This window comes from Scardinius erythrophthalmus, assembly GCF_964197995.2.
Source record: "Scardinius erythrophthalmus genome assembly, chromosome: 13".
Classification (NCBI taxonomy): domain Eukaryota; kingdom Metazoa; phylum Chordata; class Actinopteri; order Cypriniformes; family Leuciscidae; genus Scardinius; species Scardinius erythrophthalmus.
This window is the reverse complement of record NC_138233.1, coordinates 1,574,161-1,588,284: the sequence shown is the minus strand read 5'-3', so window position 1 is coordinate 1,588,284 and position 14,124 is coordinate 1,574,161. Positions and strand designations below refer to the sequence as shown.

The window sequence follows — 14,124 nt, the reverse complement described above, 5'->3', positions numbered from 1 at the left end:
ATAAACAAATGTTAAATTGTTGCAGTGTTCTGATAAAATATTGTGTTGTAATAAATGTAAAGTAAATAAGCAAATTTTTTGGAATGCATACTGTTCCAGTGTTAATAAAATATACATATGTAATTTGTTTGTTGTGTTTTTTTATATTCTTTCATAAAAAATATAATTACCAATGGAACAGTGTTATTATTTAGTAGTTGTATTACTATTGATTTGATTAAGTATATTTTTTAGGTTACATTCAAACAAGACACTTGCAAATCTGTTATTTGTAATAAACAAAGATGCAACCCATTAAATATTAACTAATATGCTGAAAACGTCTTTCACAAGCAAATAATAACAAAATTTACAAATGATCTTTTTATTTACAAATGTTATATTGTTGCAGTGTACTTATGAAATAGTGTTATATGGAAGTAAAAATCAAAAAGCAATTACTTGCAAAGTTTGTTTTTATTTTACAATCATGCCAACAGAACAGTAATGAATATTAAAATGTTAAATAACGTTTAAAAAAACATATAAAAACATAAATTAAAATGTTAAATAATTTTCACAAGTATTATCAATTGTGAACTATTTAAACAACTGTTAAAACACACGATATACACGATACTATATACACAAAAATATATACATTATTTGGAAAAGGTTCTCCGCATTTCCTCCAGCCACACCTCTTTTGAAAGCATCTCGGCCTGTGGGCAGTACACCAGTACACCAGTACACCAGTGCACCCTGCCCCTGTACTGGCTATGTCCTGTTGCACTTGTTTTGAATTGCCCACATTTCTTATAAGTGTTGGCCTCAACAGTTCTCCTGTAGGGTCTCTTGGGCATGGCGTCTGGATTGGCAGCGGCTGCAGCGGGTAAGCGGGTGCCCTGTACAGCTGTTGGTTGTAACAGTGGCTGAATCAGTTGCATTCCCTGGACCATTGGGATTCCCTGGGTCATTGGGATTCCCTGGGTCATTGGGATTCCCTGGGTCATTGGGATTCCCTGGGTCATTGGGATTCCCTGGAACATTGGGATTCCCTGGAACATTGGCGCACCCTGGAACATTGGCACACCCTGAAACAATGGCACACCCTGGAAACCTGGTGCTGCTGGCATAAGTACATTTGGCACCATCTGCAGTGCAGCTCCAGGTGCTGATGGTGTCAGACTGATCTGACTCTGCGCTGGTGCCTTGGGTCTGAGAGGGGGTCGCCCAACAGAAGTCTGCCTCTGCTTTGCCTGACCAGCTGTGCTCTCTGGTAGCTTGTACTGGTGCTGCTCCCCTGGTTGTTCTAGCCCAGTCCGTAGATGTTTGGCAACCTGGAGAGGTTCATGAGCTTCAGGGAGGGGTTGAGGCAACTGAATGCCCTGAAGCAGCACAGACAGCTCCTGCTTCTTCTGTCTGCTGTTGTACCACTGAATCAGGGTGTTCTGGTTAACCTCCACCAGCTGCATGGATGTTCCTCCCATCCCCAAGCTGTTGCCCAGTACAAGCTGCCTTATCCTGCGATAGTCTTGCAGGATCAGAGACCATCTCGACAGGGATCCCTTGCCTTTTCTTTTGGGGCTTGGGTGGACAGTGCAAAGTCTGATGGAGATGGTCTCCACCAGACGGCAACAGTCAGGCCACTGAGCAGGAGTGCACACATCTGGTGGTGCTCTCGACTCCAGGGTGAGTGGACCTCTTGGGCACTTTGAAGCGTCCACTCAGCAGTCTCTTTCGGCATCGACTGCCATACACCACCCGTTCCTTGTCCCGGTCATCCAGGTTCTGCCAAAGAGCGATTATGGTGTTGGCTTCCTGGCTGGTCAGGCTGAGGGCTGTGTGGGCCCGGAGATCCACCAGATGTTCTGCCAGCTGGTCCACATGTTGATATCCCGGGACATTTTGGTAGTCAACAGCCTATTAAAAAACACAAACACGCAACACAATTATTACATCACATCTGTCTAATGCATCATTCCATAACTGATTGTGTTATTTTCCTGTTTATCACCGTAAAGCTTCTTTAACACAATCTGTATAGTACAAAGCAGAGAGCGCCGTTCTTGACATTTTCTTAACATGTACTTTATAAAGCACCAAAGAAATAAAGATGACTTGGCTTAATGTGTATTTGCAGCTTACAAATGAATTTAGGTTGTACTTTTAAATTTTAAATATGTGTAAAGTCTGAATTTAAAGCACTGGATGTTAATTCATTATAATTATTCTAGCTAATTTGAAAGACAGCAGTGGTGTTTACCGTCTCTTCTTCATCATCATCATCCTGACCAGCATCCTCTGGCTCTGAAGGGAGAGTTGAAACAGATGTTTCAGAGGGAACAGGTACGTGTGACAGCAGTCCCTGAGGGTCCAGGTGACGAAGGAGACGGTGTGTGTTTGGGGTCAGGGACCAGTGAAGGAGATGTGGAGACCGGTGCAGACGTGGCACTGCTGGTGACCAGGGTGGAAGAACCCGGTGTCAGTGTGGAAGAGGGTGGTGACAGAACAGCCTCCGGATCTGTTATTGTGTGATCCTCGCTGATGTCACAGAAGCCCTCATCTTCCTCTCGCTCCTCCACACTGAGGTCCTCAATGAGCTCTGCTGTCTGCTCAGAGTCTGGGTTCATGGCCAGTCTGCTGGAACAGATACTGCACTCCAATGAGCTCACCTGAAATAAAAACAATAAACAAACAGAAATTAAATACAATGTTGTGTATCATATTTGATACATTAGGCTTCTGTAGTAGCTCATATAGTGTGAGAATATAGAGCTCATCGTCGAGGAGAAAAAAATATTATTCAGAGGCCCAAAACCTTTAATTATGGGGACAAAACATTACATGAAATGCAATAAAATGATGATTGAGAGAAAAGTCTGATGATCATTTTGATATATACATGTAACATGATTTTCTAATCAAGTGAACCTAAGCTGCTTCAGTCTAGTATATTACTATATTACTAACAATATAAAATTGTTATAACTTGTTATAAATTGTAATAATATAAAAAAAAATTGTTATTTACAATATAAAGTTATTCTTACAATTACTTTAGACACTTTTACTAGTTAAAATATGGACTATAAATCAGACGACAGAGGGCATGTTTCCAGAAAAGTTTTGATCATGTTGATAATTTAGAGGCCTTTAGAAACTTGCATATCAATTATGATACAGTCGACTTAATCTGTTTAAATCTGACATATAGATGGAGGTTACACAGAAATTGCAAGTTGATAAACAAAAAACAAAAAAAAACATTTCTCACCGGTGTAACATGCAGGGGAACAAAACGTGGGGACCACTTTCCTGCCAAACAGCTTTTCGTAATTGCTGTTTACACAGTGAACAAGTTCTCCTGTGTAGCTGCGCAGAGCTGATGGCTCCGCTGACAGGGAAGCCGCCTCCATGATTAGAGCAGGATCTGTGAAGAGAGAAAATTACATATTTATTCAAATGGCACAATATATCATCTAAAGATTACAGTAATGTATGCCTGATGTTATTTAATTCTACAGATTGTAGATTTTGCTCTGAGCCACATAGACAAAATCATTCACGAATTGCAAAATAGTACAACTAGAGTACTGTACTCAGACAACAATTAGCAAAGTCTATTTAGGAAATTAGGAATCTATGAAAAATAAACTAGTCAGAAATACAGATAAGAATTTGAAGCACGATAAAGAGATAGAGTAGACAGGAGAATAAACTGAGTCAAAAAAAGAAGAGTTCAAATCTGCAGTGGTGGATATACAGGTAAAGAACATACTGTGATGTTTGACATTTAGGAAAATCCAGATGAAGTCCTAAAGATTCTTGGAAGTTTATCTAAAAAACAAAAACAAAACCCTGCCAGTGTCGGCAGAGCAGATATATCAGGGAAGACTTCAGTACTTTCACTGAGATCATGAACAGTAGCAAACTGAGGTTTTGTTGCTATTCTTTAATTTTTAAAACTGTTGAAAAATGTACTGGTAACACTTTATAATAACGTTCAGTTGTAAGTCATTTATAAGTGGTTAGTTAATGATGAACTAGTCATTTACAGAACATTCATAAATGAGTAGCAAGTGATATACTAACATTTTATGTATGTTTTGTAAATTCCGTTACAAGTCATTTAAATGTGATTAGTAAATGATTAACTAATTATTTACGAAACATGACTATGCGTTCATAAATGATTAATAAGTGATATGTTAATTATTGTATGTATGTTGTGTAGATTCAGTTATAAGTAATTTACAATTGATTAGTTTACATTTACATTTACATTTACATTTACATTTAGTCATTTAGCAGACGCTTTTATCCAAAGCGACTTACAAATCAGGACTAAATTAAGCGAGTCATCATGAAGAGGCAAAAGACAACAACAACGCAAGAAGTGTTCAGAATACGAAGTTCAGGCATTATTCAGAGTAGCATAAGCATGATAGGTGGGATTTTAAGGGAAAGGTTTTTTTTTTTTTTTTTTTTTTTTGAGTTTAGGTGCTCATGGAAGAGATGGGTTTTCAGCTGTTTTTTGAATGTTGTCAGGGATTCAGCATTCCGGATAAGGGTGGGGAGAGTGTTCCACCAGCATGGAACTGTGAATGAGAATGATCTGGAAAGTGATTTTGTGGCTTTCTGTGATGGAACCACGAGACGTCGCTTGTTGATTGATCGTAGGCGTCTGGTGGGGATGTAGGCTCGTAGGAGTGAGTGAAGGTAGGAGGGAGCTGAGCCTGTGATAGATCTGTAAGCAAGCGTCAATGCCTTGAACTTGATGCGAGCAGCGAGAGGTAGCCAGTGCAGAGAGATTAACAGAGGGGTGACGTGGGCCCTCTTGGGCTCGTTGAAGACAAGACGAGCTGCAGCATTCTGGATCATCTGAAGAGGTTTGGTAGCACATGCTGGAAGTCCGGCCAGAAGAGCATTGCAGTAGTCAAGCCTAGAAATGACCAGGGCCTGGACGAGGAGTTGTGTTGCGTGCTCAGTTAGGAAAGGCCTGATCTTCCTGATGTTGTGCAATGCAAACCTGCATGATCGAGCTGTCTTTGAAATGTGATCTGTGAAGGTCAGCTGGTCATCAAACGTTACTCCCAGATTTCTGACCGACCTTGATGGGGTGATTGATGATGAATCAAGCTGGATGGTGAAGTTGTGCTTTAGAGATGGATTGGCAGGGAGGACGAGCAGCTCAGTCTTTGCCAGGTTGAGCTGTAGGTGATGTTCCTTCATCCATGTCGAGATGTCCGCCAGACAGCTTGAGACCCGTGCAGCTACTGTGGGATCATCTGGTCGAAATGAGAGGAAGAGTTGTGTGTCATCAGCATAGCAGTGGTAGGAGAAACCGTGTGCCTGTATGATGTGTCCCAGTGATGTAGTGTAGATGGAGAAGAGGAGGGGACCAAGAACTGAACCCTGGGGAACCCCTGTGGTCAGTTGATGTGCTCTGGATACCTCGCCTCTCCATGCGACCTTGAAGGACCTACCTGTGAGATAGGATTCAAACCAGTGGAGTGAAGTTCCTGTGATGCCCAGTGATGAGAGGCTGGACATAAGGATCTGATGGTTCACAGTGTCGAAGGCGGCAGACAGATCCAGGAGAATGAGGAGTGAAGATTTGGAAGCAGCTTTTGCAATCCGTAGGGCTTCTGTGACCGACAGTAATGCAGTCTCAGTTGAATGCCCTTTCTTGAAGCCAGATTGGTTGACATCCAGCTGGTTGTTTAGAGATAAGAAGGATGTTACTTGGTTGAAAACAGCTCTTTCAAGTGTTTTTGCAATGAATGGTAGGAGAGAGATGGGTCTGTAATTCTCTACAAAAGATGTGTTTAGCGTTGGTTTTTTAAGCAGTGGAGTGACCCGAGCCTGCTTGAATGCGGTAGGGAAAGTGCCAGTATGGAGGGATGAGTTGATGATGTGTGTGAGTGCTGGTAGAAGTGTGGGAGAGATGGCTTGTAGAAGGTGTGAGGGGATGGGGTCTAGAGGGCAGGTGGTAGGGTGACTGGAGAGGAGAAGTGTAGATACTTCTTCCTCTGTTAGCGGCGAAAAGGAGGACAGAGGGGTATTGGCTGTGGAAGGGGTCGGTCTGGGTTCCTGTGTGTGTGGAGCTGAGAATTGACTGCTGATAGTTGTTGTTTTGTTGGTGAAGAAGTTTGCAAAATCATCGGCAGTTAAGGAGGAGGAGGGTGGTGGTGGAGGTGGACAGAGGAGTGAGTTGAATGTCTTGAAGAGTAGTCGTGCAGTATGAGTAGTTAATGATTAACTAGTCATATACAAAACATGAATATGCGTTTCATAAATGTTTAATAAATGTTTGTTTTTTTGTATATATGTAGCAATTAGAGGGTGCAAAAAGTGTTGTAAATGCCTTGAATACACGTACAGATCATTTATGTAACACATTTACAAGTGATGAATAGTTTACACTTTAGATTAGGGGATGCAGAAAGTGTTGTAAATGATTTATTCATGCGTTTACACATCTATAACAGGTGTTGAGCACTGTAGTGTGTATACTGCAGTGTAAGTGCTGACTGGTGAGGGTATAGACAGCTGTCAGCTGCAAACAGTTTATTTGTAGGTTGAACAGGCACCACGTATAGGGGGCGACCAGGATATAAATACAGAGCTGAGGATGAGTGATATGAATAGTTTTGGGTGGATGCCAACCGGGCACTGGACAGAAGAGGACTCCACATGATCTCCCGTATAGTCTGGGAACACAGACGAGAACTCAGGCACCGGAACTGGGTAAGAGAGCATAAACAAGAGTGACGAACCGACACCAGGCAATAATCACTCCTGCTAGATATAGGCAGCTAACAACAGAATTAACTAGCTGCAGCTGCGGGCTGATTAACTAATCAGCTAGTTACTAAGCAACAAACAAGACAACACACTCAGATCCCACACCCATAACAACCAACAGAAACACAAAATGAACACACGGATCGATGAACCGTGACACTTGTGTGTCTACTGTATCAGAGAAGTAAGCAGTCTTCAAACGGCAGCAGCCTGAGAACACGAACCTTCACTTGATTTGACTGAAATACAGCAAACACTCCTTAACAACTCACAAGTACAAAGCACAAGTTTGTGTCACAATTTCCTCTGCATATTTTTGAGAGTATGAGGATGTATGAGCTGGGCGGAGAAAGAGCAGAAAAATTGTGTAGGGGCTTTTTTTGGAGCTAGATCTAATTCAGAAACTGAAACTATTCTGTTCTGGTGTGCCTGTGTTCTTTGTGCCTGTGTTCTGAAAACTTGGTCCATATATCAAACACACTTTATTGTCAGGAATTGTGATGAGTGTACTTCCATTGTAAATTCCCTGGGCGAAGAAAAAACTAGAACAATCAAGCTTGAGATTAATTTGGATGATTTATTTGTAGCAAATCTTCAGAAAAGACAAAGCAAAGAAGAAAAGAAAGACAGAGAGTAGTTCCTCCTCAGGAGACAACCTTTTCCAAAGCAAGAGATGTGAATAATTAGACAACAAGAGCGATTGAATATAAGGTTGATGAAACTTAGAAAACAATCAATTGATGAAGAACATTTTCGGAAATTTTTTGAAATATAGAATGGACTAGTGGAGGGTGTGGAATTAAGCTGGGGAACAATAGTCCAACAAAGGTTAATGTGCTTGAATGTGGTTATTGAATGAGTTGATGCCTGCGCCGTGTGTGTGTGTGAGAGAGAAAGAGAAGTCTGTGTGAGAGTGAGTGAGTGAGTGTGAGAGAGAGAGAGAGAGAGAGAGAGAGAGAGAGAGAGAGAGAGAGAGAGAGAGTGAGAGAGAGAGAGAGAGAGAGAGTGAGAGAGAGAGAGAGAGAGAGAGAGAGAGTGAGAGAGAGAGAGAGAGAGAGAGAGAGTGAGAGAGAGAGAGAGAGAGAGAGAGAGTGAGAGAGAGAGAGTGAGAGAGAGAGAGAGAGAGAGAGAGAGAGAGAGAGAGAGAGAGAGAGAGAGAGTGAGAGAGAGAGAGAGAGTGAGAGAGAGAGAGAGAGAGAGAGAGAGAGAGAGAGAGAGAGTGAGAGAGAGAGAGAGTGAGAGAGAGAGAGAGAGTGAGAGAGAGAGAGAGTGAGAGAGAGAGAGAGTGAGAGAGAGAGAGAGAGAAATTTGAAATTTTACAATCACTTTATTAAAAACAATTATCCTTTAACCATTCAACAATTAAATAAATTACATCAATTCTCTTACAAAAACAATTTGTCCATCAACAACTGAGCATAAAATGCTACAACACCACTGAATTTCAAAAACACTTATCGTACTCATTAATCTATGAAAATTAAAATCAATAAGAATTCTTGCTTTTACCATATTTCTAAAAACAAAAACAACATCTTGTCCTGACTTTTCTTCTATCTTATTTCTTCTAGTAATATAAATAGCATATTTGGCTTGTCCCACCATAAAATTAATAACATGACATTTTAACTTTTGTTTAGAACTATAACCAAAACCAAGAATAAAATCTTTCTTTGTAAAGCAAATATTAAAATAATCAAAAAGAACTTTTAACAGCTCAAAAAGAGGATCAAGCCGATTACAATCCATAAAACAATGAAATATGGTTTCCCTCTCCAAACAAAAAGGACATTTGTCGCTTACAGTGGGGTTTATAGTGGATACAAATGCATTCACAGCTATAGCTCCATGTAAAATTCGCCATTGTAGGTCACCAAGTTTTTTTGTTAATGGTGGTTTGTAAATTGCTCTCCATACAGGTTTAGTTTCATTGTTAATTCCTAACTTTTTCCTCCATACTGTATCTGTTTTCAAACTTAAATTGTGTTGATTAATAACTTTTACAATACATTTATACAAAGTTTTTCCTTCCACTGTACAAAAATCAATATATTCATTCATTTTAGTACATAACAGAGAGCAATTAAAAACATCCCCATCAATAGTGGGAAGAATTTCAATATCTGGAAAAAGATCTTTGTTATCAGGAACTAAAGTCCCCGCACCAAACTCCTCTAAAAGAGTCTTCTCTTCATCAGTTAAAACCATATTTAGTTTATCAAGATACTTCTTAGCAAACCGTACTGATCGAACCCCTAAAAGGGTAACAATTTGTTCAGGTCTTTTCAGGTCATATCCTGATACATTAATAATATATTTTAACTTAAAGATCCTTTTACTCCATAACAAATCAGTTAATCCAGGAAAATCAGGCCCAGAAACATCAAACCGAGCTCCAAAAATAAGCGGCTCTTCCAACAACCAATGAAGAGAAATTGCCGGTTCCATCCACCGATTTTGAAAAAGACCCCACACTTTAAACAAACCTTGATAGAAAACAGGAATTCCAGTTAAATTCAATTTTCTATAATCCATTAAAAACAATGTTAAATCCATGTCCATATTGCCCACTCTCCTCAAGATGCTTAATGCCAGTGGTCTCCATGCAAGTGTATAAGGTCCCATTAAAATCTTCTGTATGAATTGGAGACGGTAAGTGGCTCTTCTGCTTACGAGGTTTACTAGTCCTTGCCCTCCATCCTCCTTAGGCAAATACAAAATGCTTTGAGTAGTCCAATGATAATTGTCCCAAAAAAAGTTCACCAGTTCTCTTTGAATGTCCGCAAGAAGCGTATTTGGAGGGTCCACACAAGCAAATTTATGCCACAAAGATGATGCCACAAGATTATTAATAACAAGAATACGCCCCCTATACGATACCTGGGGGAGTAGCCATTTCCATTTTTCGAATCGTCCTTTGATTTTCTCAAATAACCCTTCCCAGTTTTTTTTTACGAAACTCTCATTCCCCAGATAAACACCAAGATATTTTAACCCTCCTCTTTTCCAACGTAAACCTCCAGGTAAAGTGGGAGGAACTCCACTCCAATTCCCCACTAATAGAGCTTCGCTTTTCCCCCAATTGACCTTAGCAGAAGAAATACATTTAAAATCATCAACAATTTTCCCCATCTTATCTACATCATCTTTTCCATTTACAAAAACAATAACATCATCAGCATAAGCAGACAAATATAAAGGATTATAACAATTGGGAAAAACTAGACCTTCTAAATGATCTCTTAACTTTTGAAGTAAAGGTTCAATAGCTAAGGTATATAACATTCCAGACATTGCACATCCTTGCCTAACTCCTCTCTGAACTTTAAATGGAGCACTCAAACCACCATTAATCTTAAGGACACTCTCAACGTTACAATACATAGTCTTAATCATTGATATAAAAGAAGAACTAAAACCAAAAGCTTCCAAAGTATTCCATAAAAACAGATGTTCAACTCTGTCAAAAGCTTTCTCTTGATCGAGAGAAATCAAGCCACAATTAATTCCAAATAATTTAGAAACATCCAAAACATCTCTAATTAAAGCAATATTATCAAAGATGGACCTGTTAGGAATGCAATAAGACTGGTCAGAATGAATCAATTGGCTTAAAACTTTACTAAGTCTTAAAGCCAACACTTTAGACAAAATTTTGTACTCTGAACATAAAAGTGAAACTGGGCGCCAATTGCTGATGCACTGAAGATCGCCTTTCTTAGGCAACAGCGTAATGACTGCTCTTCTGCAGCTTAGAGGCAATACTCCTCTTTTCAGACTGTCATTAAAAACTGCCAGCAAATCCTCTCCCATGATGGGCCATAGAGCTTTATAAAACTCGACAGTTAGCCCATCAATTCCTGGAGATTTACCATTTTCCATGGTCATCATGGCAGAATGCATCTCTTGCAATGACAAAGTCTGCTGTAGATCATTGTTGGACTCCTCATCCACCTTTGGCAGTCCATCCAAGAAATAATCAGCATCTGCATCCCACTCCACCAGTTCAGATTTATAAAGGTCAGAATAAAAACTAACCACACAGCTTCTTATATCAGCAGGCTCAGTCAATTCTTGCCCTGTAGCTGACCGTAAAGAATGCATTATTTTACTCTGACCTTTTTTCATTTCCAAATTAAAAAAGAATTTTGAAGGAGCATCCATTTGAGACACAGTTTCAAAACGCGAACGAACTAGAGCTCCTTGTGCTCTTATTCCCAACAGGTCTGCCAACACTGCTTTTTTCTTTTTCAATTCATCAATATGATTTTTACTATAATTTTTGGACGTTATTACATCCTGTAAAGCCCCAATTTCCGTTTCTAAATTTTCCATTGACTGAACTATGTCCCGAGTAACATTAAGAGTGTACTTTTGACAGAAATCTTTTATAAGGATTTTACTACAATCCCACCATTGTTGCAAAGAAGCATAACAAAGTTTTTGCTGTTTAATACTTTCCCAAAAAAAACTAAAACTTTCTATAAAATTGTTATCACTTAACAATGAATTATTAAAAATCCAATATGCACTTTTGCACTTAACACACTTAATAAAAACACTGCACAGAACTAAGTTATGATCGGAAAACCCCACTGGAATAATTTTACAAAATTTAAAAGAATTGCGTTGGTGCTGAGTACTATAAATTCTGTCAAGTCGTGCTAAAGAGATTAAGTGTTCAGTACTATGAGCCCAAGTATACTGTCTGACACCTTGATTCATACTTCTCCATATATCACATAAATCATGTGTTTCTATAAGTTGTATTAAAGATTTCTGAGAAGCAATACTTGGTTCTATATGATTTCTATCAAGCGCATTGACAGTACAATTAAAATCTCCGCCTATAAATAACAACTCTTCAGGCTTTAACCCTTTCAAAACAACATCTACTTTTTTAAGGAAAAGAACTCTTTCTGATCCTTTATTAGGTAAATATAAATTCATAAGTACCATAATCGTTTTCTCAAATTTAGCTTCAATTTTTAAAAACCGACCTTCAATTATTTCATCTACTTCACAAGATAAAGGTAAAAAGTTTTTTGAGAATAGAACAGCAACCCCCCCACTAATAGAGGATTTGTGACTTAAAACAATCTGCCCATCCCATTCTTTTCTCCAATCTATCTCATTTTTAGAATCACTATGCGTCTCCTGCAGGAACACAATATCAATCTGTTTTTGTCTGATAAACTCAAAAAGCATCATTCTTTTATGACTATCTCTGGCACCATTTAAGTTTAGAGTGCCAATTTTAAAATTTGTCATTTTTTACCCATTGGCAAATTCATCATCCTTGATTTTTTTTTTAAGTTTGTTCACAATTTTCCTGAGACGATAAACCTCTACATCTTGAAAAGCTCCTTCTTTTGTTAAAAACCTCACATCATTTGTAAATTGTTTAAAATCAGGAAAAAAATCTTCGACTAGTACACCTTTCATTCCCTTTGTTTCTTGCAGAAATCTGCTAATGTCTTCAGCTTTATACAAACAACTCATGTTTTCGCTTTGAGAAGTAAAAGACAAGTTAGAACACTGAGACAAATTTGAATCAGAGGAATTCCCATCACTGTCAGAACCCACATTCTCACTACCACCATCATCTCTCCTTACTTGTTTAAAAACCTTTCCACAGCTTTTTTTCTTTCTTTTAACTGGGATTTTGAAGACAGATCCCACTTCTGTCTCAAAATCAACCACATTGCCTTCAACATCCATTTCCTCATTGTCTGCTACACAAATGTTTTCAGATTGCTCAAACTGTTCATCAGACAGTTGAGAGGTGTCACTTTTACACGGTTTAGCAACATTCTCTGTTGTGCTAGACTCGATTCCATCAGCTACAACTAAACCCGACTCTTCTTCAGTGACTTCTGCGGTCGTACCGGCGCTCTCCGCGTCACCCGCGCTCTCCGCAGAAGAAACCGCAGAAACTACTTGTTCCGAGCTTGTGCTCGCACCCGCACTCTCGGTTCTATTCGGGCACTCTCGAACAAGATGTCCGATTTTATTACAACTAAAACACTTAATTGTAATATCAGATGTTGCAAACACTGTATAATCGAACCCATCAATTTTAAATTTAAAAATCAAATCAATCTCGTCAGTGCCGTTTTTCAGCACCATGAAAACTTGTCTTCTAAACGAGACTAGATGTTTAACCAGCGGTGACTTACACCCTAAAGGGATTTTTCTAATAGGGGAGACCAACTTTCCATAACGAGATAATTCTTGCATCAGTACTTCGTCTTTGATAAACGGAGGTACATTGGACAGTATTACTTTTTTAGACGGACTACTCAAAGGCAAAACAGGTACTAATGAACCATTCAACACCACACCACTTTGTACAACCTCGTTTGCCTTTTCAATTGACTTAAAAAAAATAACGATTGCACTGTTCATACGCGATGCCGAGACGACATTATCATGTCCTACAATCTCCCCCACTGCCAAACAACACTGTTCCACACTAATTTTAGAATCTACTTTCACTTCATGACGGCGGGTTAGATTTTCATAACTCATTGCGTCTCGACTCGTCATGCTTCCCAGCTCAACGCTGGTTGCAGACGCAACCTCCCCTAAATACGAACAGCCAAACGATTCAACACATACAAGACAAACACACACACACAAAAAGATAGAAGATAGAAAAAAAGTTCCTAGCACACAGCTACAAACACACTCACCCAGTGGTGTAGTCTAGTTTTTTGTAGTGAGTATACTCTAATATAACCCCCCCAGCCCCCCCCCCGCCCCGCCCCGCCCCGCCCCGCATACTCACCCAGCCCAGAGCGTCACCCCATAAGCACCACCACACTCACTAATGCATACAGTATGCATCGACATGTAATTGAGAGCATTATGAAATACTAAGTGTTATCAACTTATTTATTTGTTATATGAATATGGTCCCTGAAGCACAGGTTTTATCAGTTGACAATTATCAACAATTAAAAAAAAAAAAAACACATTATAGGCACAAATACAAATTTACTTTTAGAAATTGTGTTTTTGAAAAAAATGTTATTTTAAAATACATTTTACTGTGCAATTCCTTTCTAATTAATTTGAGTTAGACCGAACTTTTATTTTGGTGGGTTGTAGACATTTGAGTTTCTGTGTGTTTTAATAAACTATTATTTTTATTATTATTATTAGGCCTGAAGTATACTCTGTGCAATAGTAATATATTTCTGTTATAATTTCTTCAAGTTATACATAACTTTTATTTTGACAGGTTGTCGTAAAGACATAACAGTTTCTGTGTGTATATGAAACGAATGACGATAGTTATCAAATGAAATGGTGAAATTCTCATCAAGTGAC

At 39.0% G+C, this 14,124-nt stretch overlaps 1 protein-coding gene across 1 annotated transcript; it reads right to left on the bottom strand.

The window, feature by feature from the left end:
• Positions 1 to 440: 440 nt before the first annotated feature.
• On the bottom strand, positions 441 to 3,893 carry LOC308700420 (uncharacterized protein). The gene is made up of 4 exons (XM_081382054.1): positions 3,761 to 3,893; positions 3,257 to 3,412; positions 2,246 to 2,654; positions 441 to 1,902 (listed from the first exon to the last, which is right to left on the bottom strand). Exon 4 carries the CDS (start codon positions 1,467 to 1,469, stop codon positions 642 to 644), a length of 828 nt encoding a protein of 275 aa, XP_081238180.1. The 5' UTR covers positions 1,470 to 1,902; positions 2,246 to 2,654; positions 3,257 to 3,412; positions 3,761 to 3,893; the 3' UTR covers positions 441 to 641.
• Positions 3,894 to 14,124: the final 10,231 nt, after the last annotated feature.

Excerpts from the sequence above, each read along its gene's own strand:
- LOC308700420 (XM_081382054.1), bottom strand. The coding sequence starts at position 1,469 with ATGGGAGGAACATCCATGCAGCTGGTGGAGGTTAACCAGAACACCCTG.